This window comes from Labrus bergylta, chromosome 1 (genome assembly GCF_963930695.1).
Source record: "Labrus bergylta chromosome 1, fLabBer1.1, whole genome shotgun sequence".
Lineage (NCBI taxonomy): Eukaryota > Metazoa > Chordata > Actinopteri > Labriformes > Labridae > Labrus > Labrus bergylta.
The window spans coordinates 28,198,232-28,212,198 of record NC_089195.1 but is presented as its reverse complement, the minus strand read 5'-3'; the positions used below and the strand labels follow the sequence as shown (position 1 = coordinate 28,212,198).

General features: G+C 40.9%; 1 protein-coding gene across 4 annotated transcripts in view; it reads left to right on the top strand.

The window, feature by feature from the left end:
• Nucleotides 1–13,967, top strand: part of rhbdl3 (rhomboid, veinlet-like 3 (Drosophila)) — a 58,131-nt gene that overhangs the window by 21,613 nt on the left and 22,551 nt on the right. For 3 of the 4 annotated variants that reach the window (XM_065958208.1, XM_065958203.1, XM_065958206.1), the window contains one exon: nucleotides 11,323–11,481. In XM_065958208.1, coding sequence (XP_065814280.1) covers nucleotides 11,323–11,481 — 159 coding nt within the window. Of the gene's footprint in view, nucleotides 1–8,579; nucleotides 8,814–11,322; nucleotides 11,482–13,967 lie in introns of those variants that run through there. The other variant, XM_065958209.1, reaches the window with a different exon arrangement.

Here is a 13,967-nt window from a genome sequence, read left to right as displayed (position 1 = left end):
AAGAATGAGAGAAAAGAGAGAACATTAGACCGCATGCAGAGGAAGTAATTACCTATGGCAGAAGACTGTGTGTGTTTTCTATCACATAGGACAGAAGAGAGCAGCCAAGAGGAGAGAATAGGGGTTGAGAAAAGGAATAGGAGTAAGAAGGAGGACAAGGATGAAAAAAAGTATAAGAGAAAAAGAAGAAGAGAGAGGAGACACTGTGGCTATCCAGGCCTGTCAGTCAGCTCTGTCTGTGCCTGCTGATAAGACTCATCTGCTGAATATAACTCCAAATGTCATGTACTTGAAAATTCAGTTTTTTGGTCTGATATTCCGACTTTGACTTAGGAGGTGGGTTTGATCCTTGTTCTTCCACAGGAGTTTTCCTTCATGCAGAAGTTTTTTTTTTTAATCAGAAAACAAATATGGCTCTCAATTACTGAAATGTGTGAGGACAAGTTTGAGTCTCTAGAAAACCTTAATGAGGCATTATTCAACCCTCAAGTTTAGATCTCTGCTTTTAAAATTCATTCAGATATGAAAACCATTTGCTTTGATGATTTATTAAGTTTCTGTTATCACAGCTCAGGCTTAGTGAGCTAGTTAAAGAGAGAGAAAACACAGTCTAAAAGTGATCATATATTCTGTTTAATGGAAAAGCCATTGCAAACAACCTCATACAAAAATCTGAAGACTATAAATCAGTAATAATTGCAATGATTAATGTGTGTGTGGAGTTAGGGACAAAAACAAAGCAAACAACAAACAAAAGGAGGGAGGGAGTGAAACAGAACAGCCAGAAGAGCACTACAGTCAGGGGTCTGTTACACTGGACTCTACTGGTTCTATTAACTCTGCCATGCATTGCAACTGGATAATGTTCCCTACAAATACTCTTTCATACTCTTGACTGAAAAAAATCAAAGTCAGTCAGTCCAACAAATTCTTTATTTCATTACATCAAAAAGTTTTCCATACGATAGCGTCTTAAGGTTCTGTAGTTTCCATAGGCTTTAACAGGGGTTGGTTATTGTGTTATTGTGCTAATTAGACACAATAATGAAGTATTATTGTTCTTATTGACAGTAAGCCTGTCACGTGGGACGAGACAGGACTAATCTGTGGACAAAGTGTAGGATATATTGTCATAAAAGCTGCTTTTGTGTAGCTTAAAACAATGTTTTTTCTTGAAAGTGTGTCAAAGACATGAAGGCTGCTTTCTAATTCTGTTTGCTGTAGTTGTGGTGTTGCATTAATATATCTTTAAGGTACTTATTGTTCTCCACATCCTCTTTTTATCCCGACCAACCTATCTATTAAAACAAACTACAAACAACACTTTATCCCCTGTTGGTGCTTAGTCCACGTCTTTGGTCTCGTTTCCTCTTACTCTGTCTTCCACACTTCAAAGCAGAGAGACCCAGTCTGCTCCCTGTCCTATAGTAATCATCCACAATAAGACAGGGAAAAAACAAGTTCAAGTGTGCAGTCTGCACAACACTTACCCCTCAGTCCTTCAGTTGAGTTCCCCCCCCCCGGGGCGGAAAAGCAGCTTGTATTCAAACATGAGTAACGAGGGGAGAGAAATGGAAGAGCGGGTGAGAAACTGTGGATGAGCTGCTCTGTTTAATGAAAGTAAAATTATGTCATTATATGGAGCGCTGTGCTGGGAGAAGTGAGGTCCTCTCTTGGAGCTTGTTGATAGAGCTGATTTATGCTGTGTCAGATTGATTCCTAATTGACTAAGTTTGTGCACAGCTGAAGATTATCCATTAAAGGCAGTCGTTTGAGTTTTCACCTCCACCTGCCTGCAACGTTCAGGCAAGCTCTCCTGGATTATTAAAAAAAAAAAAACAAGCAACGGTTGCGCACACACATAAACACGTTGCAAAAGTCCTAATTTGTTGTAATGTATATGAAAAAATGTGTACATTTACCTTTTGAATAGTGGTGCAATGGATCCCAGTTTATCCTTGACCCTTTCAGATCACCTTCAAAGGTTGGGATCGCATGTGATCCCTAGATTAATGGACGTTTAATCATGAATGTGTTTAACAAAAACGGCAACTAAATCATCATGCATACTCTCAGCGTTCGCGTACACACAATGGAGAGCCGCTGAAGAAATACGCAGACACTTCACTTCACACTTTAAAAATAGTTTTATGCAACTTTTTCACTCACTTTCATACAGAAAAAAGGGGTCATATGGGTGTTGTTATTTCATTGTGTATGGATACTACTTTTCCCTCTCCCCCCTGCCTGCCTCCCTCCCCTCTCTCTTTCTTACCTGTTGGTGGTCTTCGACTTAGTAGTGTAGGTATAGTGTTGTTCACGGCCGCATTAACAGGCACTGCTGTGGCATTCTGGAGGCTATTAGAAGTCTTGTTGAGGCATTAGTCACGTCTCTAAAGTGTGACGTGGGCAGAGCGCAGGCTGGGCCGGCAGGGGCTTTGACATGCATGGCGAGCTGGTCTTTATGTGAAACAGACGGCTGACCTTTTCCTGCTAAATCCTCCGCGATGGGAGAGGTGATGTCTGGGTAATTTATGGTGTGAATCTTTTCAGCTCATCACATCTCTCCCTCCTGCGTATCGGCGCTCTCTGCTGTCGCCGTGACACTCAGCTGTCAAGTGACACCAGCGGGTGGGTTGACTTGGACGAGCAGGGAGAGGATTGGATCTGCCCGTCTGTGTTTGTCCCGAGTTGGAAAATTGGTTCCAGGCTGAGATGAAGGCAAAGATCAATTGAAACGCTTTGATGGTAATGAAATTGAAAAAGAGGAGTGAGAATCTGAGTGACAGCCGGACTTAAGTGAGTCATTCAGCGTCAGAGTCACACAAGTCAACTTGCGCTTGTGGTTTCCCATCAGTGCAGACAAAGGTGTTATCCTCTGAGATTTAAACGGAGACAAACGCACACACACACACACACACACACACACACACACACACGGAGCACAGTTATTAGAACAATTTCCCCCTTGAGATTGTATTATTAGATTCTAGCTGCAGCATTCCTGCATCTTCTCCCTCTCCTCCTCTGAACAGTGCTGCTTTTGTCCTTGTTACTCTGAATTCTCCCTCTGTCAGAGAACAATGAAACGACCCACTGGCTGCTGACTGTTGCCCTGTAGACATCAGTGCCTGCCCGAGCCGGGAGCTGTCAGGTCAGACCCAGACTGTGGTACAGATTAGACCTGCTCATGTCAGATCGACCTCCGTGAGAGTGGTGCTTTATTCTTACAAACTGCGCTGACTGAATCGGCTTATGTGTGCATTTGTGTGTGCAAGGTTGGGATTCCTTTCAGACATAAAAAGTCACTTTTTGAAAATATTATTGATCTACAAAATATTAAAAAAAACGTCCATAAGATTGCCAAGCATGCACACTTGGGATAGATATATGAAATATTTCATCTATTGCATATTAAATGTTAGAAACAAACGAACATATGCATAATTTTATGATACCTTATCTGTATTGCCTCCTATATCGATATGTTAAAATTATTTAAAATGTATCCATATTGAAGTCCCAATGACCTCTGTGCCTGTAGATGTTGTTGTTCTGGCTTGTAGGCTGACTCCCTGGACGTTAAGCCATCGCGAGCATGAGAGAGAGCAGCTGAGGATCAAATGATATGGAGATGAAGGGTTAAGAGAATGAACAAGTTAATGCAAAAACACAGTAAAAAAAGACATAAGACAGTGTGCACTATCTGCATGATGTGTGTCTCTGCGTCGCCCTCCAACAGACCTGCTGCTCTTATAGAGCCGGGACGCAGATATACAAACACAGACAACAAAAACTGACCCAAACCCTTTGCTCAAATACAATGAAATGTAAATTGTCTCAATAACACAGCAAGCTGTTTCTCATCTACACTTTTACATGTCAGTAAATAATTTTGTATTACAAAGAGATATGTATTGTTCTGTATTGTGTCCCTTGCATCGTCATACAATATCGTAATCCTTGTCATCATTACACAGCCACAACTTGATGACAGTGTTACAAGTAGAAAGTTCAGGAATCACTTAAGTCGTTAAAATTCATCCTGAAGGAAACCTTCATTTCACTCCATCCACTGGTTGTTGGGACATTTTACAGGTTAGACAAATGTCAACCAAATGAAGACACACAAGGGAAACGATAGCATTAGTGTTTAATCCTTAGAATTTCATGAACAACAGAATTTGGTTTTATTCAGGATGTTCACAGAATAAGTCAAATTTGAATTTGAAGCTGCTAAATGCAAAAAACGGTCGAAGGATTCAGTACCAAATTTATACCAAAAAAAAAACTTTCAGACCACATTTAGATGTGCTTTCTGGTGATTTTCAATTTTGAATTGTTTTTTTATTTGAATTGTTTTCTGATACAACAACATTTTAGAAATATGTCAGTTGCCAGCATAGTACAGGGCAGATTGGAAAAGTGTCATTTTTGTATTTATGTAAGTCATAAAGTACAGAAATACATCAATTTTTAAATTCAGTCAGAGCAGCGTAGACATGGTCACTCTCTCTCTCCTCCTCTCTGTAACAAATTATAAAACATCCCCTGATGGACACGTGGATTTCCTCCTCGACTGTGATCTTCTGGGCGTCGTCAGCTGTCAGTCCTATAGCGTCTGACTTTTCACCTCCCCTTCACTGCCCGGCTCCTCCCATTCACAGTCGCCACCCGCTGACAAGCTGTCGACTCTACTCAACCTGAACTAGTCTCTGAATGAGACCGCGTCATGGCCCTGCCTTTGGGACAAATGATAAGCCCCAAAAATCACAGAGCATTTCCCCAGCTTATGGTGGCCCATAGCGCTGATTACGTTCTCTTGTAGCTGTGTGAGATAATGTGACAAAAGAGTGTGTGTGCGTGATGGAGACAAGAAAGATATCACACAGGTAAAACCCCCTTGATGTCAGTCTGTGAAGCCTAATGAACATGGGAGGGTGAGTGTGTTTCCATTGTACCTGCTATGTCAGAGTGTGTGTAAGTGTGAGTGTGTTTGAGTGATAACCTGTGAATTAGGTGCCTCTGGTGTCGCCTGTCCTCCCATGGTGCTTCAGTGTAATTATAGGAGAGAGTAATGAGCATCTCCCACTCTAAGGTGCCTGGCTTTTTATTAGACCTGTTAATTGCTCCGTATTGAGGGAATACCAACGCTTTGTGTTCAGGAAGCAGCGGGAAGACGTCGTCTTTAGTGTGTATGCATGTACTGTGTGTGTGTGTGGATGAATCTCTAATATATACCTCTGCTCTGTTGACTTCTGCATACCCACATAAAGTCGTCAAAAGATAAAGACATTATAGCCCCAGGCTGACAGGATTCTTCACCAAAGGAGGGATTTGGCTGTTTTGGTAGTTTTAAAGGTGATAAGGGTGATAGGGGTGCCCTTAAGCAAGGCACAGGGGCGGAGCTAGACCCTCAATGCAGAGAGGAAAGTATATTCTTGAGGGGCCTTATTTATCAACCCTAGATTTAAAATCCACAGCTGGAAAATGCTTTTTATCTTTATCCTGTTGTTAAAACAATGTATCACTTATTAGGCCAAGAGAGCACGTTTATAAAACAAGCAAACATTGAAGGCACTGTGTCAAGCTTTTATTGAACTATAAAAAAGGAAATAGGTTGTCAATGACTTTCAAAGTTTTCAGCACCAAGGACAGCGCACGCTACTTCAGATAAATCAATTGATATGTATTCAACCCTCCCACACCCGCACAGCAATGCTTTGGCATCTGAAAGGTTCAATGTGTGTGTGTGTGTGAGTGTGAGTATGTGTGAGAGAGAGAGAGAGCTATAAGAGGATCTGAAGGTGGTAAACAAGGATAGGATTGAGTTACTCACTGTCTCCCTTAATTAACTCTGATTCACTTCGGTGTCGTCTCATGCTTGGCTTCTTCACTGCAGCCCGTGTTTCCTGTTCCAGACGACGGCTCAGAGCTTCTGGACAGTGACCCGTATCAGTCTGGGTCTAATGACAAAGGTCAATGGAAGTGTTGGAGATCAGTCAGGGCTTAGACTGAGAAGTGAAGGTGTTCAGATAGTCTGAACCGACCTCCTAATCCTTTTACTTTTGCAAAGGGATTTAATTAGCAGGTGTGGCTTCTGATATCAGGATTGTGGCGTTTGATGAATTTTCTGGAAGTTCAGTGGATAAGGTTTCTGTTCTTTCTGTTATCTGAGCTTTCAAAACAGATGAGTCAGCGACTTGTCAAGAGTCCTGACAAAAACTAAGAAATATGAACAAGTTACTCTGGCTTCCTGTCGCTCAGAGAATTGATTTCAGATTGTCTCTTGCTTGTGTATACGTCTGTCTGTGGCTTTGCACCTAAAAACATCTCTGATGTGCTTGTAATGTGTGAACTAAATATGACCCTGAGAGACTTCTGGGGCTGGCCTATGACCGTCCCAAGAGATGGAAAACAAAACAGTGAAGCAGCGTCTTGTTATAATGCAGCACAGCCCTGGAGAAATCGTCCAGATGATGTAAGACTAGCCGTGACTCTGACTACCTTTAGGTGAAAACTTCAAAAACATTCCTGACACTTTCCACTAGCATATAATGATATCTTTTAAATATATTCATTTTAATTCTAAACCATATTTGGATTAAAGTTATATTGCACCTCTTATTTGCGCACACACACACACACACACCTCTTATTTTGTGAAAGAATGTACTCCTCTTTTGAGTTGTATTTTTGAGTCTTTTGTTTTGTAAAGCACTTTCAATGACCTCAGTGTGTGAAATGTGCTATGCAAATAACGCTGCCTTGACTTGCTTTGCTTTGGAATCTTTTAGTCTCTATTTTTGACCTTTTACAATTTTATTCTAACGTATTTGTGAAATTGTCAAGACTATTTCAAGAGGTCTTTAGTTGGCTCAGTCTGTCACCTAAGGTGCAGGATATTATAAAATGTATTCAGATGTTTTTAAGAGCTGTGTGTTTCTATTTAATTTTCTTCTTATCAGTAAGGCTTTCTGTGCAGGCCCTTGGAAAAGAAACCCTGACCTTACAAACAGCATCCCCTCCACTTCCTTGATATTCAGTTTTATGAAAATGAGTGTGAATACAGAAAGCCTTGCATTGTGTTCAGTCTGCACCCCCTCCTCTCCACAGCACCAACCAGCCCCCCCCCGCCGCTCCCCTCCCTTCTGCTCTCTGCTGTTTTTCTCCTCTGCTCTGACACCAGGCTGCTAAGAAGCCTTCAATATGAAAGCCCATTGGCTGAGAATGTTTTGTGGCATTATGTCTGCACACAGATTTGTGTGTGTGTGTATGTGTATGCATATTTTAATCTGAGGGATTTGCATCACACTGCCTTTCCGTTTTACTAATGGAGCACACACAGCAGCACATACTGGAGTTATACAAATGAAAAATGTGCCCAAACTTCTACCAAATGCAAAATCTGGTCAATGTTCCTACATGCACATGCTTAATACAAACAGATATGTAAGTACTGCATTACCCATAATCCTTTACTCATCCATATGTACATGCAGTATTAGTAATGCTGCAGAAAATAAGTATTTTGGATGTTTGTGTCGTGTGTGTCGTGTGTGTGTGTGTGTGTGTGTGTGTGTGTGTGTGTGTGTGTGTGTGTGTGTGTGTGTGTGTGTGTGTGTGTTTAAGGCTCAGTCAATCTTATGCAAAATATTTAAAATTGGGTCAAAGGAAAATATGAAAATATGGTTCTTATTTGATCATTCTTTGTCAGAAAAAATCCTCCAAATGTTGTACTTCCTGGTCTTGAATGGATATTTCATTTTTTTCTTAATATAGACAAAAATGATGAAGTGTAACAGTCAAACATTATATGGATTAATAAGGAGAAAAATCTGCAGATTAATGAACCCAAAAATAATCCAGATTTCCCCCAAATCCTAATAAGTACCAGTTTTCAGTGTGTAATCAAGCTTTAGGAGTCTTGGGAGGAGTTACTCTTGAATCATATAAAGTCCTTCTCTGATTGGACCTTTGGGTGCATCTGATGGAAATGAAGAATCACTAATTGGAGGGAAGGAATCGGGTAAACCTAGCATGAAATGACCATCATGAGCCCATTGTTGAGTGTGTGTCCCCTCTGCTGCTCCACCCAGCAGACAGCCTGACTTCACACATAGCTCACTCAACTGAGAAACCTGCAGTGTCCAAAAAAGTGTGTGTGTGTGTGTGTGTGTGAATGTGTGAGTGTGTGTGAATGTGTGAGTGTGTGTGTGTGTGTGTGTGTGTGTGTGTGTGTGTGTGTGTGTTGAAAATATGGCAGTCTGCTTCTATAGAAGTGACAGTAAAAGAGATAACAGGAGAATTTATTGAGCTGTTTATTTTTCCTTTCTGAGGGAGGCCACATGTTGGCTTTCGAGAGAGGAGATGACGGAAGAGAGTGAGAGAGGGGGAGTGAAAGTGGGGTGAAGGGGTGTTACGTGTGGTGTGTGAGGGGTGGGGTGTGACGTGGAGGCTGAGAGGAGGCTGACTATGGTTTAGGGGGGTGTGTGTGTGTGTGTGTGTGTGTGTGTGTGTGTGTGTGTGTGAGAGTTAGCGTGCGTGTAATGAGAGGGAAAGAAGTGGGGGTTGTATTGATGTGTCTTGGATTGGACTGTAATCCTTTAGTCCTGGTTAGGAATGCCCCTATGCAGTCTGGGACAAACAATATGACAGCCACACACACACACACACACACACACACACACACAGGCACTCACTCAACATTTTGTTTAGCTCTCACACCGAGCAGTGAGGCTGGCTTTGGCTGACGTTACTTCATCATGACAAAATATCTTCGGCAGAAACTGGCTGATTCACTGCAACACAAGGTTGGTTCTTTCTGTAGAGTAGAGTTTACATTTACTTTCATAAAGTGGATAGAGAGAGAGAGAGAGAAAAGGAGAGGTGTTTTTTTTTAATGGGGGCACCGTGTGTTCAGCAGGGAGAGTTGAATCATATTCAGAGTAAGCTCTTGTGTGTATTCATTGAAAAAACACAATATTATGGAATAAATGCACAGTCACAGTGAGACTAACTTTCCAGTTTTTCTTTAGAGATATAGAAAAGTCTTCTACAACACAGTCTTCTTTCCTCCTCCTCTTTCCTCCTCCTCTTTCCTCCTCCTCTTTCCTCCTCTTCTTCTGTTGGATGCCATGTGGCAGATGACAGTTTTGACGTTACTTTGTCTTTTTCCAGTTTGCTTTACGTCGTGAAAAACATCATAATGTCATCATGTCAGTCCTTCCGCAGCAGAGTTGTACATGTCAGTCAGATGTCACATGGTCCTGTGCATGGGAAGGACACAATCTAGATCAGATGGAGATAAGTTAAACCGCAGTGTGAAAACGTATTGCGTAACACGTAACACTCAGAATGAGGGAGGGAAGGAAGCGCAGGGTAACTCATGATACGATTTCGATACAATATGATGCTATACGATACCATGTGACATACCAGTTTCAGTAGATGTCTGTTCATCATGAGCCTGGATTGGACCAAGATTTCTGCCTCTTAAAAGAATGTTTTTTCTTGCCACTGTAACTTTTGCTTAAAATGCTGCTCGGTGTTACGCTCATGATGGATTACTGCTGGGTCTTTGTAATATAACGATATAATGAGTAAGGTCTTTTTACCAGCTCTTTTGTAAAGTGACTCAAGATAACACTTCTTATGAATCGGCGCTATACAAATATTGATTGATTGATTGATTGATATACAAACTGAAACAAAATGGGAAACGTGGCCAACTAAAATCATAATATCACAATAAAAGGATTCTGCGATATTGATTTTTTCTAATTTTATCCCGCTATTAACTTCTTCTTTGGCCAATCAACCTCTGGTCACGTTAACCTCACTCAGGTTATAAGTGCCACCGCAGGTACTTATTGGTAATTGGTATTTGGTACTGAAAGTATTTGTCCAACTGAGACCTTGTGCAGGACTTTGCTTGCAATTTTCTGAAACTAAAAACAAGAAATGCTCCAAATTTGGGTTCCAATAACTTATGGTATGGGTATAGTTTGATGTTTTACTTGTATTGTTAAAAAGTTTAAAATGCAGGTATCATGACAACTCTCAATATCATTTCAAAATCCAAAAGAAATGTAGTAGAAACAACATTTCACAGCATCACTCCCCCATCATCACTGTTAGGTAATATGGTTAAAAAATAAATAAACTGAAAGGGCGAGCCAGACCTCTTTTTAGCTCGTCATCATTTGGCGGAGCGCAGAGCACCTGCTGCCAGCCTAGCTTTACTCAGCCTCTGCCAACACCAGCATATGGCAAACACACACTCACACACACACACAGGCATGTACACAGTCTCTATTTCTAGTTCAGGGTCGTTGGAAACTGGCAGGCAGCTCATAATCTTTGAATGTCACATCTTTATGCATGAATGTGCTGTATTTACATGCACAGACATGGTTACACTCACTCTTGCAAATCGACGGATACAGCAGCACATAAAACTGCCACCTGCATTCACAAACAACCTGACATTTAAGGCAACACTGTCATGAACAAGGACGATACCAAAACACTGCTGCTTTCTTTTTAAAGTTTTGTTTTAGGGGATATGTGTAGCTTTATTTTTTCGGGAATCTGTGTTCAATTAACAGAAGTTTATTCCATTAGCGACAGAGCAGGATAAAGTTAATGTTTCAACCTCGCTTCTTAGCTATCAGTGAGACTCTTTCATTGCTTCTCAGACGTCTCTCACAACATGAAAAACACAGTATAAATGTGAATAAAATTGCATGTTTGTATATTTTGGAGTGGCAGTTTGATTCTTGACCTGGCGTGCAAAGTGCCACGCAAAGGAAATAGTGTGCAGGTACCAAGATGTAGAAGCTGAATGTGAAAAGTGCAGCACTCCTTTCACACTCAAGTGCTAAGTAATCGCAGCTCTGAAGGTCTTTTGAATCATTATTGGCTTTTAAAATGTCTTGGTTTTGTCAGAATATCGGGTGTTTTTTCCGATGATTTGAATGCGTCTTGTTCACAGTGGATAATGAAACAGCCTGTGGTTAAATGCTGCACTCAGAGTCATTTTGAAAGGTATTCTGAAGCTGTTCTAAGTCACTGCTGTGTTGGGTCTTTTTGGAGCAATTACAGCTCTTTTATAAGACGCTCAAAAAGGTTTGTTTTTTTTAGGTTTTCAACGTTTGGTTGCAAATAACTCATTCATTTGGAGCATCTTGAGCTCTCATGAACTTCTGACTTGTTTACTTCTTGTCTTACAGAGCAGAGCTGCAATGATGTCTATTCCCTTTTCACGTCCATGTTCTTCTAATCATTGTTCTTTTTGTCTGTTTGTGTTTTTGTCTGCAGTATGACCCAGACAGCTCAGGCTTCATCAGCACAGAGCGGTTCAGGGACCTGCTGGCGACCCACGGCTCGGAGCTCGACCCCCACAAGCTGGAAGTTCTGTTGGCTCTCGCCGACGGCAACGCGGACGGAAAGATCTGCTACCAAGACTTTGTCAACCTGGTGAGTTGTTGTAAACTTTTTTTTTAAGGCTTAATCACATCAGCAGATACCAATGATTCATCTGCACCTCCTGTCCTGCACTGTGTCCTATATTAAGATTCTTCTTTCAGTGTCAGTGGAAATACCAAATGTCTCAGGGTGTGATATAAACAGAGCGTAATATGCCACAAGTCGTGAATTAGACTTGAAAGACTCAAACTTAACTTTAATTTCTTTGCCAAAATCGTTAGCTTCGACTTTTTCAGTCAGTCCACAGATTAGTAAACGCCCCTGAGTGCAGGATGAGTCATCAGACATTTGAAAAGTTTTACAGCAAAAGAAAATACAGGTATTTTGACAATACTTTATTTAAACATATTTGGCAGACAAATAAACATGAGGACTTTTAAGCAGGTAACAAACATACTGATATTGAAAATGATGGATCTATGAATTGCAAAAACTAATGAGACCATAATCATCAAGATGACTATTTCTATATTGTTATTATTGATACTTGAAACTGCTGCCCAGGTGTCACACTGAGAATGAGAGTGCACAACCTTTTTATTTATTAATTCTGTCTAAGTGACACATTACACTGTTCAAATGATAAGCGTTACTGCTTTGTCCACAGGGGGCACCGAAACCATCACAAATCGAAAGTCCCTCACTGGAGCTTTAAGAAAAGTCTTAATTATATATTTTTTTATTCTCACATTGTTGGGTTGTTATCACAACTGTTGAGGCATCACAGTGAGCAAGAAAAATGGACACCAACATGCAAAACATTCAGCTCAGACATTCAAATGTAAATTCTAACAGGGGAAAAAAATACACCAAATATAACTGATCTTTTAAATTTGATGAAGTTAATTTGAGTATTATACAAATTTTAATCGAAATTCATTGTTTCTGCTAATGTACCCCAAAAAGCAAAGTTTAGTTTCATTTTGACTGGGCTTTTTGAGTAAAGTCTTCAAAGCCAACAATCAAGACTTTCTTTTTCTGACTTTCATGTTTTTTTCTTCCTAAAACTACTTTATTGCTCAAATCTTTATTTCCATTTTCCTCTCCCCAAAGCCATATTGGAGGATCCTTACAGCTACAAAGTGCAGAGTCTTTCTGATAGGAAACGACTCTCCGTGTGGTGATAAATTCCCCTCTTAACACTCACCTTGCTCCACTTTCACTTTCACCTTCAGACTGCAGCCTGCCGCTGATAGTCCGAGGTCTCACTCAAGCATCTCTAGCTGTGCTCGCTGCCACATAACCTTCTCATTTTCTTTTTTTTTCCGCTGTCTCGCTGCTGTTCCTCTTGGGAGGCTGAACTGCTGACCCAGGACAGTGTGGTGCACTCTCTGTGTGGGAGTGTGGTGCACAATCACTACTGGGTGGCTGAGGGATGGAGTAGGGTGTGTGTGTGTGGAGGGGGGGAATTCATTGTTGTCTGTGACTGTGATGATGTCCATCTCTCGCCTTCACTCTTGTTCTTCAGAGCTGCTAATTGTCTGGTACAGTGGGTGAGGAATGAGGCCTTCACTGTAGGAAGCTTGGAAACGTGTCAACAGAGCTTTTTTTTTTAAGCTTCTTGGTTTCCAGTTGGTGCATTCAGGTCATGTGACAAGCTGTGGGTCATTGCATGCAACTGGAAATGGGACAAAGAGGAATGGGGTGCCTGCATGTGTGTGTGTGTGTGTGTGTGTACATTCACATTTATTTCTTAAGCCCCATTGTGTCCGCCCCCCCTCAATGTTTAATACATTCATAGAGGCAGCAACTGAACAACAGAGGCTACAAACAGGGAGCAAAGGGGGGTAACATGCATTCATGATTATGCTAACACTGTCACATTGAATGCCCAAGCGTTTGATTTTGGTTAGCTTACATTAAATTAAACAACTGTTATATAATTATCCGGCAAAATGGGAAGATTTTCTTTTTGTCTTTCTCTATTTTTTTTTCTCTTTTAAAAAGGTCAATTTCATTTCAGACGAAGCACTTTTTAAATACATGTTTGAATACACACCTGTTACTGGAAAGGATTGTGAAGCTCATCTTTTATTTTACTGACCTCGTTATTCTTTCTTTAAAGATTTCACACTCATTTTTGGGTTCAGCTGCGTGTGTGAACGCAAACAGCGGGATTTTTCACTTCATCCAGAGTGTTAGGTGGGGGTTGTTTCTGTTTGTATAAATCCAATGAAGAAATCGTGAAACAGACTGGAGATTATAACACCGTTTAATCGGCCGAGGTCAGACAACTTCATCAAACAAGCACGCTTCCAAATCACTTGACTGACAAAGTGCTGACAAAGTAACAGTGTTCACAGTGCTGCTTATATTCTGTCAAAAAGGTGCAACCCACAAATTCCTTTCCATTTGGGTACATCACCATAAAACAATAAAGATGACATGACACTGATTTGTATACGTAACAACTGTAGACTCTCTGTCTAGCAAACAGTTGCTGATAACATGTGCTTGGCTCCTATCCAAACATAGAT